Source organism: Pezoporus wallicus, unplaced genomic scaffold (genome assembly GCF_028554395.1).
Source record: "Pezoporus wallicus isolate ANWC-B61680 ecotype Strahan unplaced genomic scaffold, APGP_CSIRO_Pwel_v1 contig_7461, whole genome shotgun sequence".
Lineage (NCBI taxonomy): Eukaryota > Metazoa > Chordata > Aves > Psittaciformes > Psittacidae > Pezoporus > Pezoporus wallicus.
In genome coordinates, this window is record NW_026637976.1 from 1,540,321 (window position 1) to 1,554,807 (window position 14,487).

A 14,487-nucleotide genomic window follows, 5' to 3' on the forward strand; every position below is an offset into this window, starting at 1 on the left:
AAAAGTGACTGAACACAGCAGATGGGGAACATCGTGATGGTTGTTTTGATTAAAAGCATATAAAGATTCTGCGCTTGCTGCAAATACCACACCTTATTTTCATGTCTGACAGCCTTCTGTCATCCTTCTTTTTATATCTGACAGCCTTATATGCATGGCCTAAAGCAGACTTAATCTTCCCCAGATTCCACTCTCAAGAAGCAGTGTCACTGTGAAGTGGTTTTGGTCTCTGCTAGCCAAGACCAATTCCAACAGAGCTTTGCAGAAACAAACCCAAGTCCTAAACTAGGCCAGACAATGAAGTGGTACTTAAAGAAGAAACAGGAAATCAGGGAGAACTTCCTACTTCCAGGCAGCAAGTGGGTTTCTGAAGCCTTTTCTTTGTGGTATAGGCCATTTGACAGGATTTGGCTTGGCACCTCTCAAGTATAGCCATCACTGCATTTCTCCAAGACAGGTATTACTTATACCTAAGCAACTACACTGAGAAAGAACAAGGTATTTGTCTTTAACTGCCTATTTAGTGTTCATACAAGTTTTTATTATGATAACAGCTTATACAAGTTTCAGACTCACAATTTAGTACCTCACTCAACATATGCATCAGTGCTTCTGTTACCACCAGCCACCTACGCTGTAGTCCTGCATCCTCTCCAGCTTTCAAGTGGATACAATTTGTACCAAAGACGTAATACATGTACAGCTGCAAACTGTATAATGTTCTCATCATTAACTCTCACTTGTTTTCACATCTTAATTTACATGCAACAGCCTGGAACAAACCTTTGGTAGCTTTAAGGGATCTCAATTAAACCAGGAACAATTTAGCTAATCAAACTCTATTGTCCCAGCAAGCGAAAAGCTGAGCTGGGCTGGAAGGGAATCACTAGCAGCGCAGGTTAGACCTTAAGATCCTGAAGAGCCAGCACATGGAGGCTTTTTGTCTGCAGAGAGTGGAAGACACGATCCTGTACAAGCAACTGCTACCTCAACATTTTCTTTTGCTTACAGATGATTCACCAGCAAGGCTGGAGCCAATAAGCATAAGTGGCAATGGATGTAATTGTTTCAGACAGATGAGTGAATTTCAAATACACAAGTATAAAAGGCAGATGGAATTTCTTATGATTCATGGAAGTAGGGGTTAGGAATCATGAGAGGTCTGTGGGGAAGATCTTTGTGGTTTAGCTGGATTTAAGTTTCATGGGAGGTTTTGAACCAAGATGTGAAGTACTGTGTATAATAACAGATTGTGGCAGTATTTAGGTGGATGGATGGGGTGACTTGGCAATGCTGAGGGAGACTTCTAACATGCAACAGGAGTAGCATGTAGGGATAGATACACAGGTGGCAACCTGATCTAGTTGAAGATATCCCTGCTCATTGCAGGGGGGCTGGATTAGATGAGATTTGAAGGTCCCTTCCAACTCAAACCACTCTATGATTCTTTGTGCAAGGGGTTTTAGGTATTGCTGATAATGAATTATAGCCTTCATTAAAAAGTTAAGAAATCTGTGTGTCACGAGCTGTCCTGAATGTCCCATGCCATCTCTTGGCCTCTTATAATCACATCTTCCTGCTTAATAAGATGTTCCACCTCCCTCTGTTATTCTCTGCTGGAAACTTCTCCACAGCACCAGGGACAGAAAAACTTCATCACTGCAAAAGGAGCTGAGTAATGTCCAAACCAGCAATAATAATAACAATAAGAATATAAAGTAATGTATCTGTTTAACTCTGTCTAAGTTATTAGTTGAGGCAAAGGACTGCTATATTAAAGATACATTCACAGGAGTACATAAAGGAGAAGTTTTGCAAAGACAAACCTTTCTTCCAGCCTTCAGTGACTCCAGAACTCCTTTGCAAGCAAAAACCAAACCAAACTTTACACAACAAGCCAACTTACCCCAATTTGAAAGAGTTCTCCAGCACCTTCACAGTCATTTGATGTAATTATGGGGGTATGAATATGCACGTAGCCTTTGTCCTGGAACAGACAGAACACTCACGTTAAAGATACCAAATTCAAGGATGGCATCAACCAGTACCCATCAAAACTCAGCTATCAGACCCCAACCAGGACAGAATACCTGCTCTTTCAGGCAAGTTCTGCCTTCATGGATTGAGGGCTACCTAAATACTAGCATGATTTACAAATCCATGTTTACGACTTGTGCTGTTTCTTCCGTGTTTCATAAAGAAATGAGATATATGTCATTACTATGGGGTTTTGCAACTGCCCATCTCCACTTCATTCCCAATTCTTCTCCAGTAATATTATATTTTGGGGCAGTTTCCATTAAATTCACCTCTATGGCCTCAATACTTCAATTTCTTCCATGTTTTTGGAAGATGGTGGTTAGGCAGAGGATACTCTTGTAGTGTCCTCCACTAAGAGAAATGATCAAGTGTGTTACATAACACTGCATAGGAAAGAAGCCTTAAGAACAGCCAACCACCATGAAAACATCAATTCCACCTCACATCATCTGAGATATTGAAGTCAAACTGATTTTGAGAGACAGGGTAGACCCTGGCTTGGTCATATTTTAGGTACCTGGAGAATTAATTACACGTTCATGTAATAGTTCATAGATTCAGCAGAGGACTCCAAGGCTGTATGAGGAAAGATCCCCTACTCTCTGGGTTTGTCTGTAGTGCAGCCATGGCTTTTAAACCAGCTGCAACCCAATTTTCAGTGCATGGGTACATCAAGCTGACCTCAGACAGTCCCACACAGCATGTTAAGAGGCAAAACCAGGAATAGAACTCTACTGACCATCACCTTCCTGATTCAATGTCACTCCAGAGACTACTGCTGGAGGACAGATCATACCTGTGCATGTCAAAGCAAACAAGAACCTAGAACAACCTGATTTAAGCTGTGAACAAGGGATTTGTTCTTCTCTCTTGCATCACTGCAACAAGAGAATCCCTTTAAATCAAGGTGTACCAGCATTACCAGGACACAGGCAATGATGTAACATTGTCTATTTACCCAAAACACTATAAAATGGAAATGTTTTTAAAGCTGTAGTTTCACAGCTTGTACCAGATTCATACAAATTGACCACTCACATGGTCCCGGTCCTTACCACCAGCTAGTTAAAAGGCTGGAAAGACAGGAACAGTATTTATTTCCCATCCTGAGAATCAAACTAAAACTACTTTGGACCAAAGAGGTCATAAGGACAGGCAGTGCATTTTGTGGAAGTACTACAACACAACAAGAGGGAGCAAAGTCCCTACTATCAGCTCTATGCTACCTTGGTTACAGGTGAAAGACCTCAGCTTGCTCAGTGCCTGGCAGGAGCTCCTCACCTAGATTCAGTTACTACACAAGAAGTTTTGGAGCCAGCAGTACTTGATTTGCCAGGGGAGGGTGGTTTCAGCCTATTGAAATCCAGGTCTGCCTCAATTCCATGCATACTCCAGAGACCTGCTGCTCATGCGGCCTCCCAGCCCTACATGAGGTTTGGAAAATTGCCTAAATTCCTCAGACAGTGGTAGGAGATGCAGCAAAGAAGCACATTTCACACAGAAGATCCCCTACACGCTTTAGAACGTGAACTGCACAGGTCTCAAAGATGAGAATCCCATAAAAAGACTCCTGGATAATTCCCCTTATAAAAGCTCCTGAAACACTTCAATATGATTCAAGTCACATTATTGGTTCTGACAAACCTGGAAGTCAGTGGAAGCGCAAAGTGGAGGTTGCCATTCACATGGCAACTATTTCACTGTTCCTAGGAACAATGTGCCTATCCCACACGGACCACAGGACTCAGAAGAAGATTTAAAGATGACATTTTAGGCTTCAGCATCCAAACCAAAGGCATTTGGCATTAGACATTCACTGATGGAAATGAATAGGCTACAAATGTTTCTGAAGTTACAGAGAATCTGGGTAATTTCAAGTGTGTATTAAAAAAAAAACCACTTATTTTCTTCCAGCATCAGGCTCTTCACAGCTCTGCATAGTGAAAACACTCAAAAGAATCACAGAATGGTTTGGGTTGGAAAGGACCTTAAGATCATCCAGTTCCAACCCCCTGTCATGGGCAGGGATGCTTCACACTAGACCATGTCACCCAAGGCTCTGTCCAACCTGGCTTTTAACGCTGCCAGGGATGGAGCATTCACAGCTTCCCAGGGCACCCTGTGTCAGTGCCTCAGCACCCTCACAGGGAAGAGCTTCTTTATATCCAACTGGAACCTCCCCTTTCAGTTTGAACCCACTACCCCTCGTCCTATCACTACTGTCCCTGATGAAGAGTCCCTCTCCGCATTCCTGTATAATCCATTCTGATTATACTTCCCGATTATGGTATGTTCTGACACTGTCAAGCTGGAAACTGCAACATTTTGGGGATGAGGGCAAACAGTTTTGGTAGGAGGCAATATAAAGGCAGTTTCCCTTCCATCAGAAATGGAGCAAACTACAGATGTTCCTTGTGAGAGGAGAGTCATGACATAAGTAACTGCAAATATCAGGTCTGAGACCAAATCTTCCTCATCCTTTTAAGTATAACTCTAGTGCAGTTGCTGCTACTAAATTAATGATACTTTATATATTTTAATGCTGCTCAGCTCTTGAGCATCTTGAACAGGAATTAATTTGAAGTAAAACCTTTGGAACAATAAGATGCTTTATCTGGGCTGCCTTCCTTGCCCGTGTTTGAAATCACAAACGGTTGTAGGCGATGCCATCTAGCGGCTCCACACCAGTAAAGACTGCTTCCCAACAGGGCTGGGCTGTCTTTCCAGCGGGCACAAGGCTGAAACAGCAGCAGCTTTACCTGACACGCTTATTCTATTAGGAAAGTAAAATTAAAATGTAATTAAAATTATATAAAAGTCTTCCAAATACCATCCAGTTCCACACACATAACTTCTAGAGCAAGCAAGCCTTCTCTGCCACTGCAGGAGACATGTACAAACATATTTGGGACCAGAAATTGAACCCCAATGATTTTCACATTATTCAGGCTGTACTAATCATTACACACAAAATTTTTAATCAGAATGCTCCTAATATGATTCTACTCAAACTAAAACCAGTTGATATAAACTAAAACATGCATCAAAAGGAGCGTGAGCAGCAGGTTGAAGAATGAGATTCTCCCCCTCTGCTGCACTGTGGGGAGAGCCGCCCTGCAGTCCTGATACAGCTCTGGGGCAGCAGCACAAGAGGGATGTGGAGCTGTTGGAGCAAGTCCAGAGGAGGCCATGGAGATGCTGCGAGGGCTGGAGCAGCTCTGCTCTGGAGCCAGGCTGAGAGAGCTGGGCTGGGTCAGCCTGGACAAGAGAAGGCTCCTGAAGGCGAGTCCTGAGAGCAGAACCAGTGCCTAAAGGAGCTGCAGGAAAGCTGGAGAGGGGCTTTGGACAAGGGATGTAGGGACAGGCCAAGGGGAATGGCTTTAACGTGCCAGAGGGGAGACTGAGCTGAGCTCTTAGGCAGAAGCTCTTCCCTGTGAGGGTGCTGAGGTGCTGGCACAGGGTGCCCAGAGAAGCTGTGGCTGCCCCATCCCTGGCAGTGTTCAAGGCCAGGTTGGACACAGGGGCTTGGAGCAAGCTGCTCTAGTGGAAGGGGTCCCTGCCTGTGGCAGGGGATTGGAGCTGGATGAGCTTTAAGATCCCTTCTAAACCAAACTAGTCTGGGGTTCTATGACTTCAATGAACAGCTTTAAAAGAAAGAGCTCAGGTGTGCTAGAGGAATTGCTACCTTTATCTACTCACACAGCGAATCACACTTTCTCTATACAGTATCTGTGGAGTTAATTTGCTGCCTCCACCACCTGAACACAGCCTGTGCCATGCCCACAAGTTGAACGAGACGCATTCATAAAACACAGGTGCTACTCACCCATCAGTTTGTAATGCATCAAAACAGGAGTCTTCCAGTCTCAGCTAACAGCATTCATACAGACTTGCAACCCAGTAACAGGTAAGAACTGAGAAGCAAAGTGTGAAGCTCTGAGTCAGTCTGTCAGAGCCTTCTTGCATCACAGATTTTTCTGTGTGGGATGAGGCATCTATCCAAGGACTGTAAGGTCACTGCAGAGGATGGGTTAAACAACTCCATATCATGTTGTGTTCCACAGATGACACACACTCACAGGCAAGTACGTTGCAGCTTAGGGAAAGGGATAAAATAACTAACAGGAAGTGGGTGGAGAGATGCTAAGAAGACCACAGATGTGCTGACCTGATCTTAAGCAACACAGTGACCAAGGCCTCAGCCTGGCCCAAGCCTAGAAATAAAATCATCACGTCTAAAATCATCAAAACCCAGATTAGTTTGGGTTGGAAGAGATCTTAAAGCTCATACAGTTCCAACCCCTGCCACAGGCAGGGACACCTTCCACTAAGCCCCTGTGTTCAACCTGGCCTTGAACACTGCCAGGGATGGGGCAGCCACAGCTTCTCTGGGCACCCTGTGCCAGCGCCTCAGCACCCTCACAGGGAAGAGCTTCTGCCTAAGAGCTCAGCTCAGTCTCCCCTGTTCTGGCAGGTTAAAGCCATTCCCCTTGGCCTGATCCTATAGGCCCTTGTCCAAAGCCCCTCTCCAGCTTTCCTGCAGCCCCTTTAGGCACTGGAGCTGCTCTCAGGTCTCCCCTTCAGGAGCCTTCTCTTCTCCAGGCTGACCCAGCCCAGCTCTCTCAGCCTGGCTCCAGAGCAGAGCTGCTCCAGCCCTCACAGCAGCTCCATGGCCTCCTCTGGACTCGCTCCGACAGCTCCACGTTCCTCTTGTACTGTTGCCCTCAAAGCTGAATCCATACCCTGCAGTCAGGATAACACATTCCCTCCCTCCCAGTGTGTTCCCAGGAAGCCAGACTGGGGGAATGTTTTAGACCTAAGCTCAGTACAGAGGGGAGTACCTGGAAGAACGAGTGGATGCTTGCAGTGGCTTCACTGCGGATTCTCAAGAGGGAGCCGAGTGTGTTGTTTCTGCATCGCAAGTGAGGGAACTGTCGGACATACTCCAGTGGATGCCTCTCCTTCATTTTCAGGGGGAACAACTGAAAACAGGAAAAGAAAAATAAGAGGATGAGAACTTGTAGTCAGTGTAGTTTTACTGCTGTTCATGGGATACTATTTCCGTCTACTAAGACTCAATTGTTGTTAGAGAAGAACTGGATGCTTTTGCCTATCCTGTAGTTATTCTGTGGATTTTATAATGCTTACAGCAGAGCAAGAGCCATGAACACAAGAGAAGGTACTGTTCTGAAATGCTTCACCCTTTTGGACATTGAGTCTTCTTGAAGTTCATCTCACTGCTGCAACGGGGAGCCGGTTCCAAACATGCCTGTGGCAGGTACGGTTCTTCCTCCTGCATAATCTGGAGTGTTTTGCCTGTCCCACTGCTTCTCCAATTCACATCCCAGCCAGACTGAATCAGGGGAACCACCTGGCACAGGCAAGTGCTTCTGGGCAGGACAAGCTGCTAGCATGTGTGCCAGTTTCCACATAGAAACAGCTCTGCCCCAGAAGAGCTTTCATGGTGATCCCATGTTTCACCCTTGAGGTACCCTATAGACACTGCTGACAAATAAAAGCCTGCAAGATCAATCAGACTTAAAGAAACTACAGTCTGAGCATGCTTTGCTGCATACTTGGACCTTCTGAAATCCGTTTCCAAAGCGGTCCTACCAGTTGGGCTCCTGCTGCAGTGACATACCAAAGCATTACAAGGTCCCACCACGCGGATGGTTTCAGCTTTCAGCTCCATGTTTTGCATCTTATGAGGACTTTTGACCAGTTTCCCTTGCACTTCCACTGCACTTCCAAAAGTCAGGTCCCTAAAAGACCAAGGAAAACCAACATTCAGAAACAAAGACAACAACATTCAGAAGAGAAATTCCTGTTCATGTAGCTGGACCACTTTAGATCACAAGAGATACTGCAGCCATAGGGCTTAATCCATGAACTGAAAGTTTATTAAATGCTACAAGTGGGAATGTGAATAGATTCACAAAGCTATAGAAGAATTCGGGACAAGTTAGGAATGTTGAACAAGCAAGGGGAAAAGAGACAAGGGGCTCTTGTGGGAACAAACCAGGCTTATAGAGAAATAAAGTTAAAACAATCAAGTTACATGCTGAAGGTTCCTGGATCATCCCAGAACTCCCAACCCCAGCGCAAAGAACAATCGAGAGTAACAAACAAAATGAAGTTGTAAAACAAGTACATTCCTTTATTACAGTACAACAGACATGCCTATCTAGGGGTTATGCCTACAAAGGCTGCCCCAAGGTAGTTATAGGAACAACAGCCTTCCAAAACCTGAGGGACAGTTATTCCTGGTTAGCCCTGGCTATGTTGTGCAATATCCAAGCAAGTCCAGCAGTAGTCCAGAACGACCACACTGCTACAGCTATTAAGAAAATGAGGTCCAAATTAATCTCAGAAGACAAGAACCACAAGGCCTCAGCTTGGAGACAGAGTAATCAGACATATTCCATCCTAAAAACACATCCAGAAAGCCCAGAATGCCAAAGGGCCTTTCCCATGGTCAGGTGAGTGACTGGCAAGAGGAAAGGAGGCTTGAGCAGATTCCACCAAGCACTGCTCACCACATATTTCCTCAGGTATCTCAAACAGACCAACCTGTTTTCCAGGCTGGGATCAGCAACGATCTGGAGGCTTTCCAGAGAACTCCCATCATTTATGTGTAGGAACAAAACTTCCTTCTGGGATCGGACAGAGCGGACCCAGCCCTAGAGGTAAAAGAAAAAGGAATTTGTTATTTCTTGGCACCAGCTCAGTGTGGTGATAATCTTTTTCCAGCTGAGCAGGACAAGCTACTTTAGCCCTATTTTAACTTCTTACTGAAATCAAAGGAAATATTTCTTTAGGGACAACAAAATATTAGAAGAAAAATAATTAACAGGAAAAATCAGTTTCAGTTTTTCCACTGACTTCAAAGCAAAGAGAAAAAAATCCTTAGGCAGAGACATCAAATCTCCTCCTGAGTCGAGGAGGGGTAGCTAAGACCAACCTGCAGCTCTGAGGTGCTGAGAATACAGAAAGTGTGTTCTGAAGATGAAAAGTGTTTTAGCAAAGTATGTATTCTTATTAGTGATGTCCCTTCAAAACACTTCTTACTGAAACAGGAGAGAGCAGGGATGCACAGTCCTTTATAACACACTCAAGACTGTTTGGATGCTGTTCAGCCTCGAGGAGAGAAGCTGTGTGGAGATCTCAGAGCAGTTTCCAGTGTCTGAAGGGGCTACAAGGATGCTGGGGAACGACTCTTCATCAGGGACTGTAATGATAGCACAAAGGCTGATGGGTTCAAACTGAAACAGGGGAAGCCCAGGTTAAATATAATGAAGAAGTTCTTTACTGTGAGGGTGCCGAGGCACTGGAAGAGGTTGTCCAAAGAAGTGAATGCTCCATTCCTGGCAGTGTCCAAGGCCAGGCTGGACAGAGCCTTGGGAGACATGGTCTAGTGTGAGTCATCCCTCCCCGTTACAGGGGGTTTTAACTGGATGATCTTAAAGTCCTTTCCAACCCAAACCACTCCATGATCTACGATTTTATGATTTTTAGTATCAATTTTTTTTGCTGTATCACCTGTAGGGAGGTTCTGACTGAAAACCTAATGCCCTGGATGCTTCCCCTTACACTTCAAATTCAATACTGGTATGAAAAGATGCATTAAGAAAAAATCTAGCCATGTTCTTGTCCAGTTTGATGAAAAGAATTTAAAGAGTAGCACAGCAGTTCTTTATAACAGCAAAACAACAGCACTGGCCATGTACCTGTTAGGTTAACAATTGCATTTGAGTTTTCAATGAAAAACAGTATTTCCTTTAAAAGAAATTAAATTTAAAGTCAGCACCAAGCCACCAAGCAAAAGAAACAGCATCTGAAATACAACTTCCTCAGTTGCTCCTCAGTTCACAAGTGTTGAGACAAAGCTGCCCTTAAAAGCAAAACTATCTGCTGGGGAGCTTCCAGCTAATCTTACAATAATACCATAGAGAACAACCAGAACCAGGGCTGATTAAAGAACCAAACTGCCTCTTTTCCCAGCAGTTTTGTCTTTTGTTTAACTGGAAGTGTCCAAATTGTTCCAATAACTTCACACTGCTTTAGGGATTTTATGCCAAACAAATGGGAATCCATCAACTTCTCTTGTCTAGACTGAACCATCTTCAGGCATTGAATAGTACAAAAGCACTCTTAAAACTACGACATTACCACTAACACACACAAGGCATTAGCCAGGTTTGTACAGAAGGAAGAGGACAACTGCATACAAGAACTGTGGAAGGTTTTAAAGCCACAAACCCAATAATCAATGAAACTTCAGCTTTTGCTCCAGGCTCACGATTTCACACATTTACCTAAATGAGCTCTGCAGGGTGTTTTCACCTGAAACAAGAACTACTGCAAGAAACAAGAGTCTAAAACTAAAGTCTGATCCCTCACATTCTTATGACTAAAGAAACAGGTGTTTAAAAGGTATTTCATACTGTAACATACCTGAAGCTGTTGTGCTTATCCTCTGCATTCCACTAAATTCCCAGAACCTGTCATAGACCTTATACTTGATGAATGTTTAATGTATAATGGCAGATGGTTTTCTTAATTTCTTTCCTCTTAAGTGCTCCTTAACAAAACACACAAAACCCCTGAACAATGAAACATTTTCCACCTCATCAGGCTGTTCTGGGATCTGTTAAGGAGCCGAGTCTTGCATCCTGCAACAGGAAATAAGAGCATACCCACAGGCCTGTAGGGGAGGAGCAGGGGCTGCGGCGGCACTCCTTTGACCACCTCACACTTTACCAGAAGCAATGTGTAATGACAATCCCAACTCAGAGCAGACTGCACATTCCAACAACCTGGCTATAAGAAGGTTGGGTTTAAGCCAGAACAGTCCCCCAACCCAGTTTAATACAAAAACACCCCCAGTTTTGCCAGCATAGAACCAGAGCAACAAAGCAGCAAGGACCTGGGGTAATAAAAGTGCAGTACTGCCAATTTCAGTATCAGTTTATTCCAGCTTGCATTATTCACAGAACTACAACAGAAAATCACCTGTACTGGATGAGCTTCTTCCTACCCCATTAGGCTTCATCTATGTGTGTGCATGAACACCAGTGTGTTTGAAACTGGTTTTTGGGTCAGCAGAATCTGGTTTGGGTTGGAAGGGATCTTAAAGCTCATCCAGTTCCAAGCCCCTGTCCACTAGAGCAGGTTGCTCCAAGCCCCTGTGTCCAACCTGGCCTTGAACACTGCCAGGGATGGGGCAGCCACAGCTTCTCTGGGCACCCTGTGCCAGCACCTCAGCACCCTCACAGGAAAGAGCTTCTGCTTAAGAGCTCATCTCAGTGTCCCATCTGGTAGTTCAGTTTAACACTTTTACAAGTAGCCCAGCCCTTTACAGATTCACCCAGAAATACTGACAACTACACTGTCCTAGCCAAGGGCCTTGCACTAAAACAGGGACTATAGACCTGCAACCACCGCTGTCTGTGGAGAACAAAAAAGGACACACTTAAAGCAAATCACAGAATGGTGCACAATAGGAGGTGGATATGAACACCAGTGAAGCTGTTACCATTGGCTTTAGCTGACACTGCTATAAACCTAGATGTAGAACAAGGCTTAAAGCAAATCACAGAATGGTTTGGGTTGGAAGAGGGTTGGAAGCTCATCCAGTTGCAAGCCCCTGCCACAGGAACCCCTGGATCTCTGTGGGAAAGCTGCATTTACACAGCCCGGCAGGAATCTTGCCCTCAGAGCTGTAAAACCATCAGCACAGAGGCAACGTTTCACTCTCCCAAACCAATCAGGTGATAAAACCCAACGTGTAAAGAGCACGTTTCAGTACAACCCGTTACAGTAGCAGCCTCTCGCTGCACATCCCGAGTAACTTCACAGCTTTGGAGCTGATTTAACAATCTCAAACTGAGTTAACACAGCGAAACCTGGCTCTGCAGACTGCAAAGGGAATCTCTAACCAAAGGAAAACGCTCTGCGGAGGCTCTATCTCGTCTCCCTGAAGCACCGGGGTGCCCAGCCCAGGCCCCTGCCGCCCGCTAAGGCTGTGGGTGTCGGTCGTTAAGAGGCACACCGCGACCCCTCCGCCACACACCTGCACTTTAACCTGCTCCACCGGCTCCGGGGCCTGCAGCGCCTCACGGACCCGCAGCGCCCGCGGCAGGGAAGCGCAGCGGCGAAGGCCCCGCCACCACCACCCGCCCCGGGCCCGCAGCATGGCGCAGGCCTAGCGGGGCCGCTCCCGCCGCCGGCCCGGCCGCAGCCCGCCACGGCCGACTGCTCCCGTGAGGCGAGACGAGACGAGAGCATCATGTGACCGCCTCAACCAATAGCCGCAGGGAGGGGCTGCCCCAGAGAGCCAATCGAAACCGAAGAGCACCCATCGCGAGAACAGCCTCTCGCGCAAGGGCTTCTGGGAAATGTAGTTCGTGAAGTGCCATGGCAGGAGGCCAGCATCGCCGTCGCAGGAATCCGATGGCAGGCGGGAAGGGACCCCTGTTTTGGGACACAGGGGATCCCCATGGCTCGGGTAAGGGGTGCTGCTGCTCTCTGGGACCTTGGCAGTGCTGTGGCTGCCTCCTGTGCCTCAGGAGCTCTGCCTGGTCTCCCACCACTTCCGTTGCAGAAGGAGGGGATGGGGCCAGGTTGGAGCACCTGAGGAACAAGACAGTTCCCGTTGGGATCGGAGCCAGGCCAGGCTGCAGCCCTGCTCCTCACCCAGCCCTTGTGGGAGCAGGATGGAGGGAGAAGCTGCCCTCCTCAGTGTACAGTGCTCCTGTGCTGCTGAATCCTTCTCTTACACAGCGGGATAAGCACTGGATCGACCTGTGCTTTTCCTAATCAGGGATGCAGGATGTGGTTCTGCTCTGCAGGCCTTGCCGGAGGACAAGGCCCTTCTTCTTTCCCTTTTTCAGCCTCACAACCCTCTGTCCTTCCAGCTCTGCAGAAGGAGAAGTGTTTCCAGCTCTATGGAGAAGGATTTGGGAATACTGGTGGGCAAAACCTGGACAATGCACGCTCGCAGCCCTGAGATTCAATCGGATTGTGGGCTGCATTAGAAGCATGGCTAGCAGGTCTAGGGAGGTGATTTTATCCCTCTGCTCTGCTGCAGTGGGATCCTACCTGGCGTTCTCTGTCCAGCTTTGGCATCTCCAGCCCAGGAAAGACATGGACCTGTTAGAATGAGTCCAGAAAATGGTCAGAAGGCTGGAGCATCTCTCCTATGAAGAAAGGCTGAGAGAGGTGGGATCATTCAGCCCCCAGGAGAAGGCTCCATGGGCATCATATTGCAGCCTTTCAATACTTAAAGGGGGCTTGTAAGATGGAGAGAGACTTTTTGCTAAGGTCTGTAATGACAGGGCTCAGACAGTGGTTTTAAACTGTAAGAATGGAGATTTAGATTGCACGTGAGGGAGAGCTCTTCCCTGTGAGGGTGCTGAGGCGCTGGCACAGGGTGGCCAGAGAAGCTGTGGCTGCCCCATCCCTGGCAGTGTTCAAGGCCAGGTTGACAACAGGGGCTTGGAGCAAGCTGCTCTAGTGGAAGGGGTCCCTGCCTGTGGCCGGGGTTGGAGCTGGGTGAGCTTTAAGGTCCCTTCCAACCCAAACTGTTCTATGAAAATGGGATAATATCAGTCCTGCTTCCCCACCCAGCCCAGGCTTTGCTGCTTTACTCTGCCCTTTGCCTGGTCCATGTATATTCCTCTTCTTGTGCAGTCACACCGCAGGAAGGCAGCAGCAGAACGTATCTGCTGTGCTTGCGGTCAGAGATTGTCTCATTCCTGTGCATTGATGTTTGGAGTCGGGTGGGTGAAACAAGAGACAGCAGCAGTGTGATGCCCCAGGGCCAGGAGGTGCTGGGAGGCAGCTTTGGTAGGGAGGCAAATTGCTGACTCGCTGAAAGTCAAAGTCTCAGGTACAGAAAGAACTGCCAGCCAGAGACCTCGTTTAAAAGGAACAAGCTGGGCTCATGGGAAAGAGAAGAGCAAAGCTTTGTAGATGCCTGGTTTCAGCTTTCCCCTGTGGTGCTTTTTATCTGTGCATGAAAAGCTGCTTGTCCTCAAAGTCCCCATGCTGCTTGCCAGGCCCTTCCTTCACCTCTGCCTTTGCTCCCAGTAAGCCCATGTCCCTTCCTGTATCTCTTAGTCTAGGCCTGAGCTCTGAGCTGCCTTGAAAGGCCATCCTGAGGCATTAGAGCTTCAGGGCAAGGGCACAACACAACTGGGTGGATAAGAAACAGGAAGGACAGGAGACTGCAGGGGGGGCTGCAAGTGCATCCTCAGCCAACAAGGACAACTTGTCTTTTCCAGGCTGCTCCAAGGAATGAGGGAGACTGCCTGTACACATGCAGGTTAATGCCTTAGCACTGGGGTCAGGGACACACGTCTCGGTACAAAATGAGTTGAACAAAATGAGGTGAAAAAAATGAGTTTTGTTTTAATGCCAGGCACCATCCCCTCCTGTAAGGGCCAG

General features: G+C 46.8%; 1 protein-coding gene across 3 annotated transcripts in view; it reads right to left on the reverse strand.

Moving 5' to 3' along the window:
- NARS2 (asparaginyl-tRNA synthetase 2, mitochondrial) overlaps positions 1-12,262 on the reverse strand; it is a 62,371-nt gene extending 50,109 nt beyond the window's left edge. For 2 of the 3 annotated variants that reach the window (XM_057408562.1, XM_057408561.1), the window contains exons 1-5: positions 12,113-12,262; positions 8,611-8,720; positions 7,682-7,802; positions 6,882-7,022; positions 1,907-1,987 (exon numbers count right to left, since the gene is read on the reverse strand). In XM_057408562.1, the coding sequence (XP_057264545.1) occupies positions 1,907-1,987; positions 6,882-7,022; positions 7,682-7,802; positions 8,611-8,720; positions 12,113-12,235 (576 nt within the window). In that variant the 5' untranslated portion in view covers positions 12,236-12,262. The remainder of the gene's footprint in view (positions 1-1,906; positions 1,988-6,881; positions 7,023-7,681; positions 7,803-8,610; positions 8,721-12,112) is intronic. The other variant, XM_057408563.1, reaches the window with a different exon arrangement.
- Positions 12,263-14,487: the final 2,225 nt, after the last annotated feature.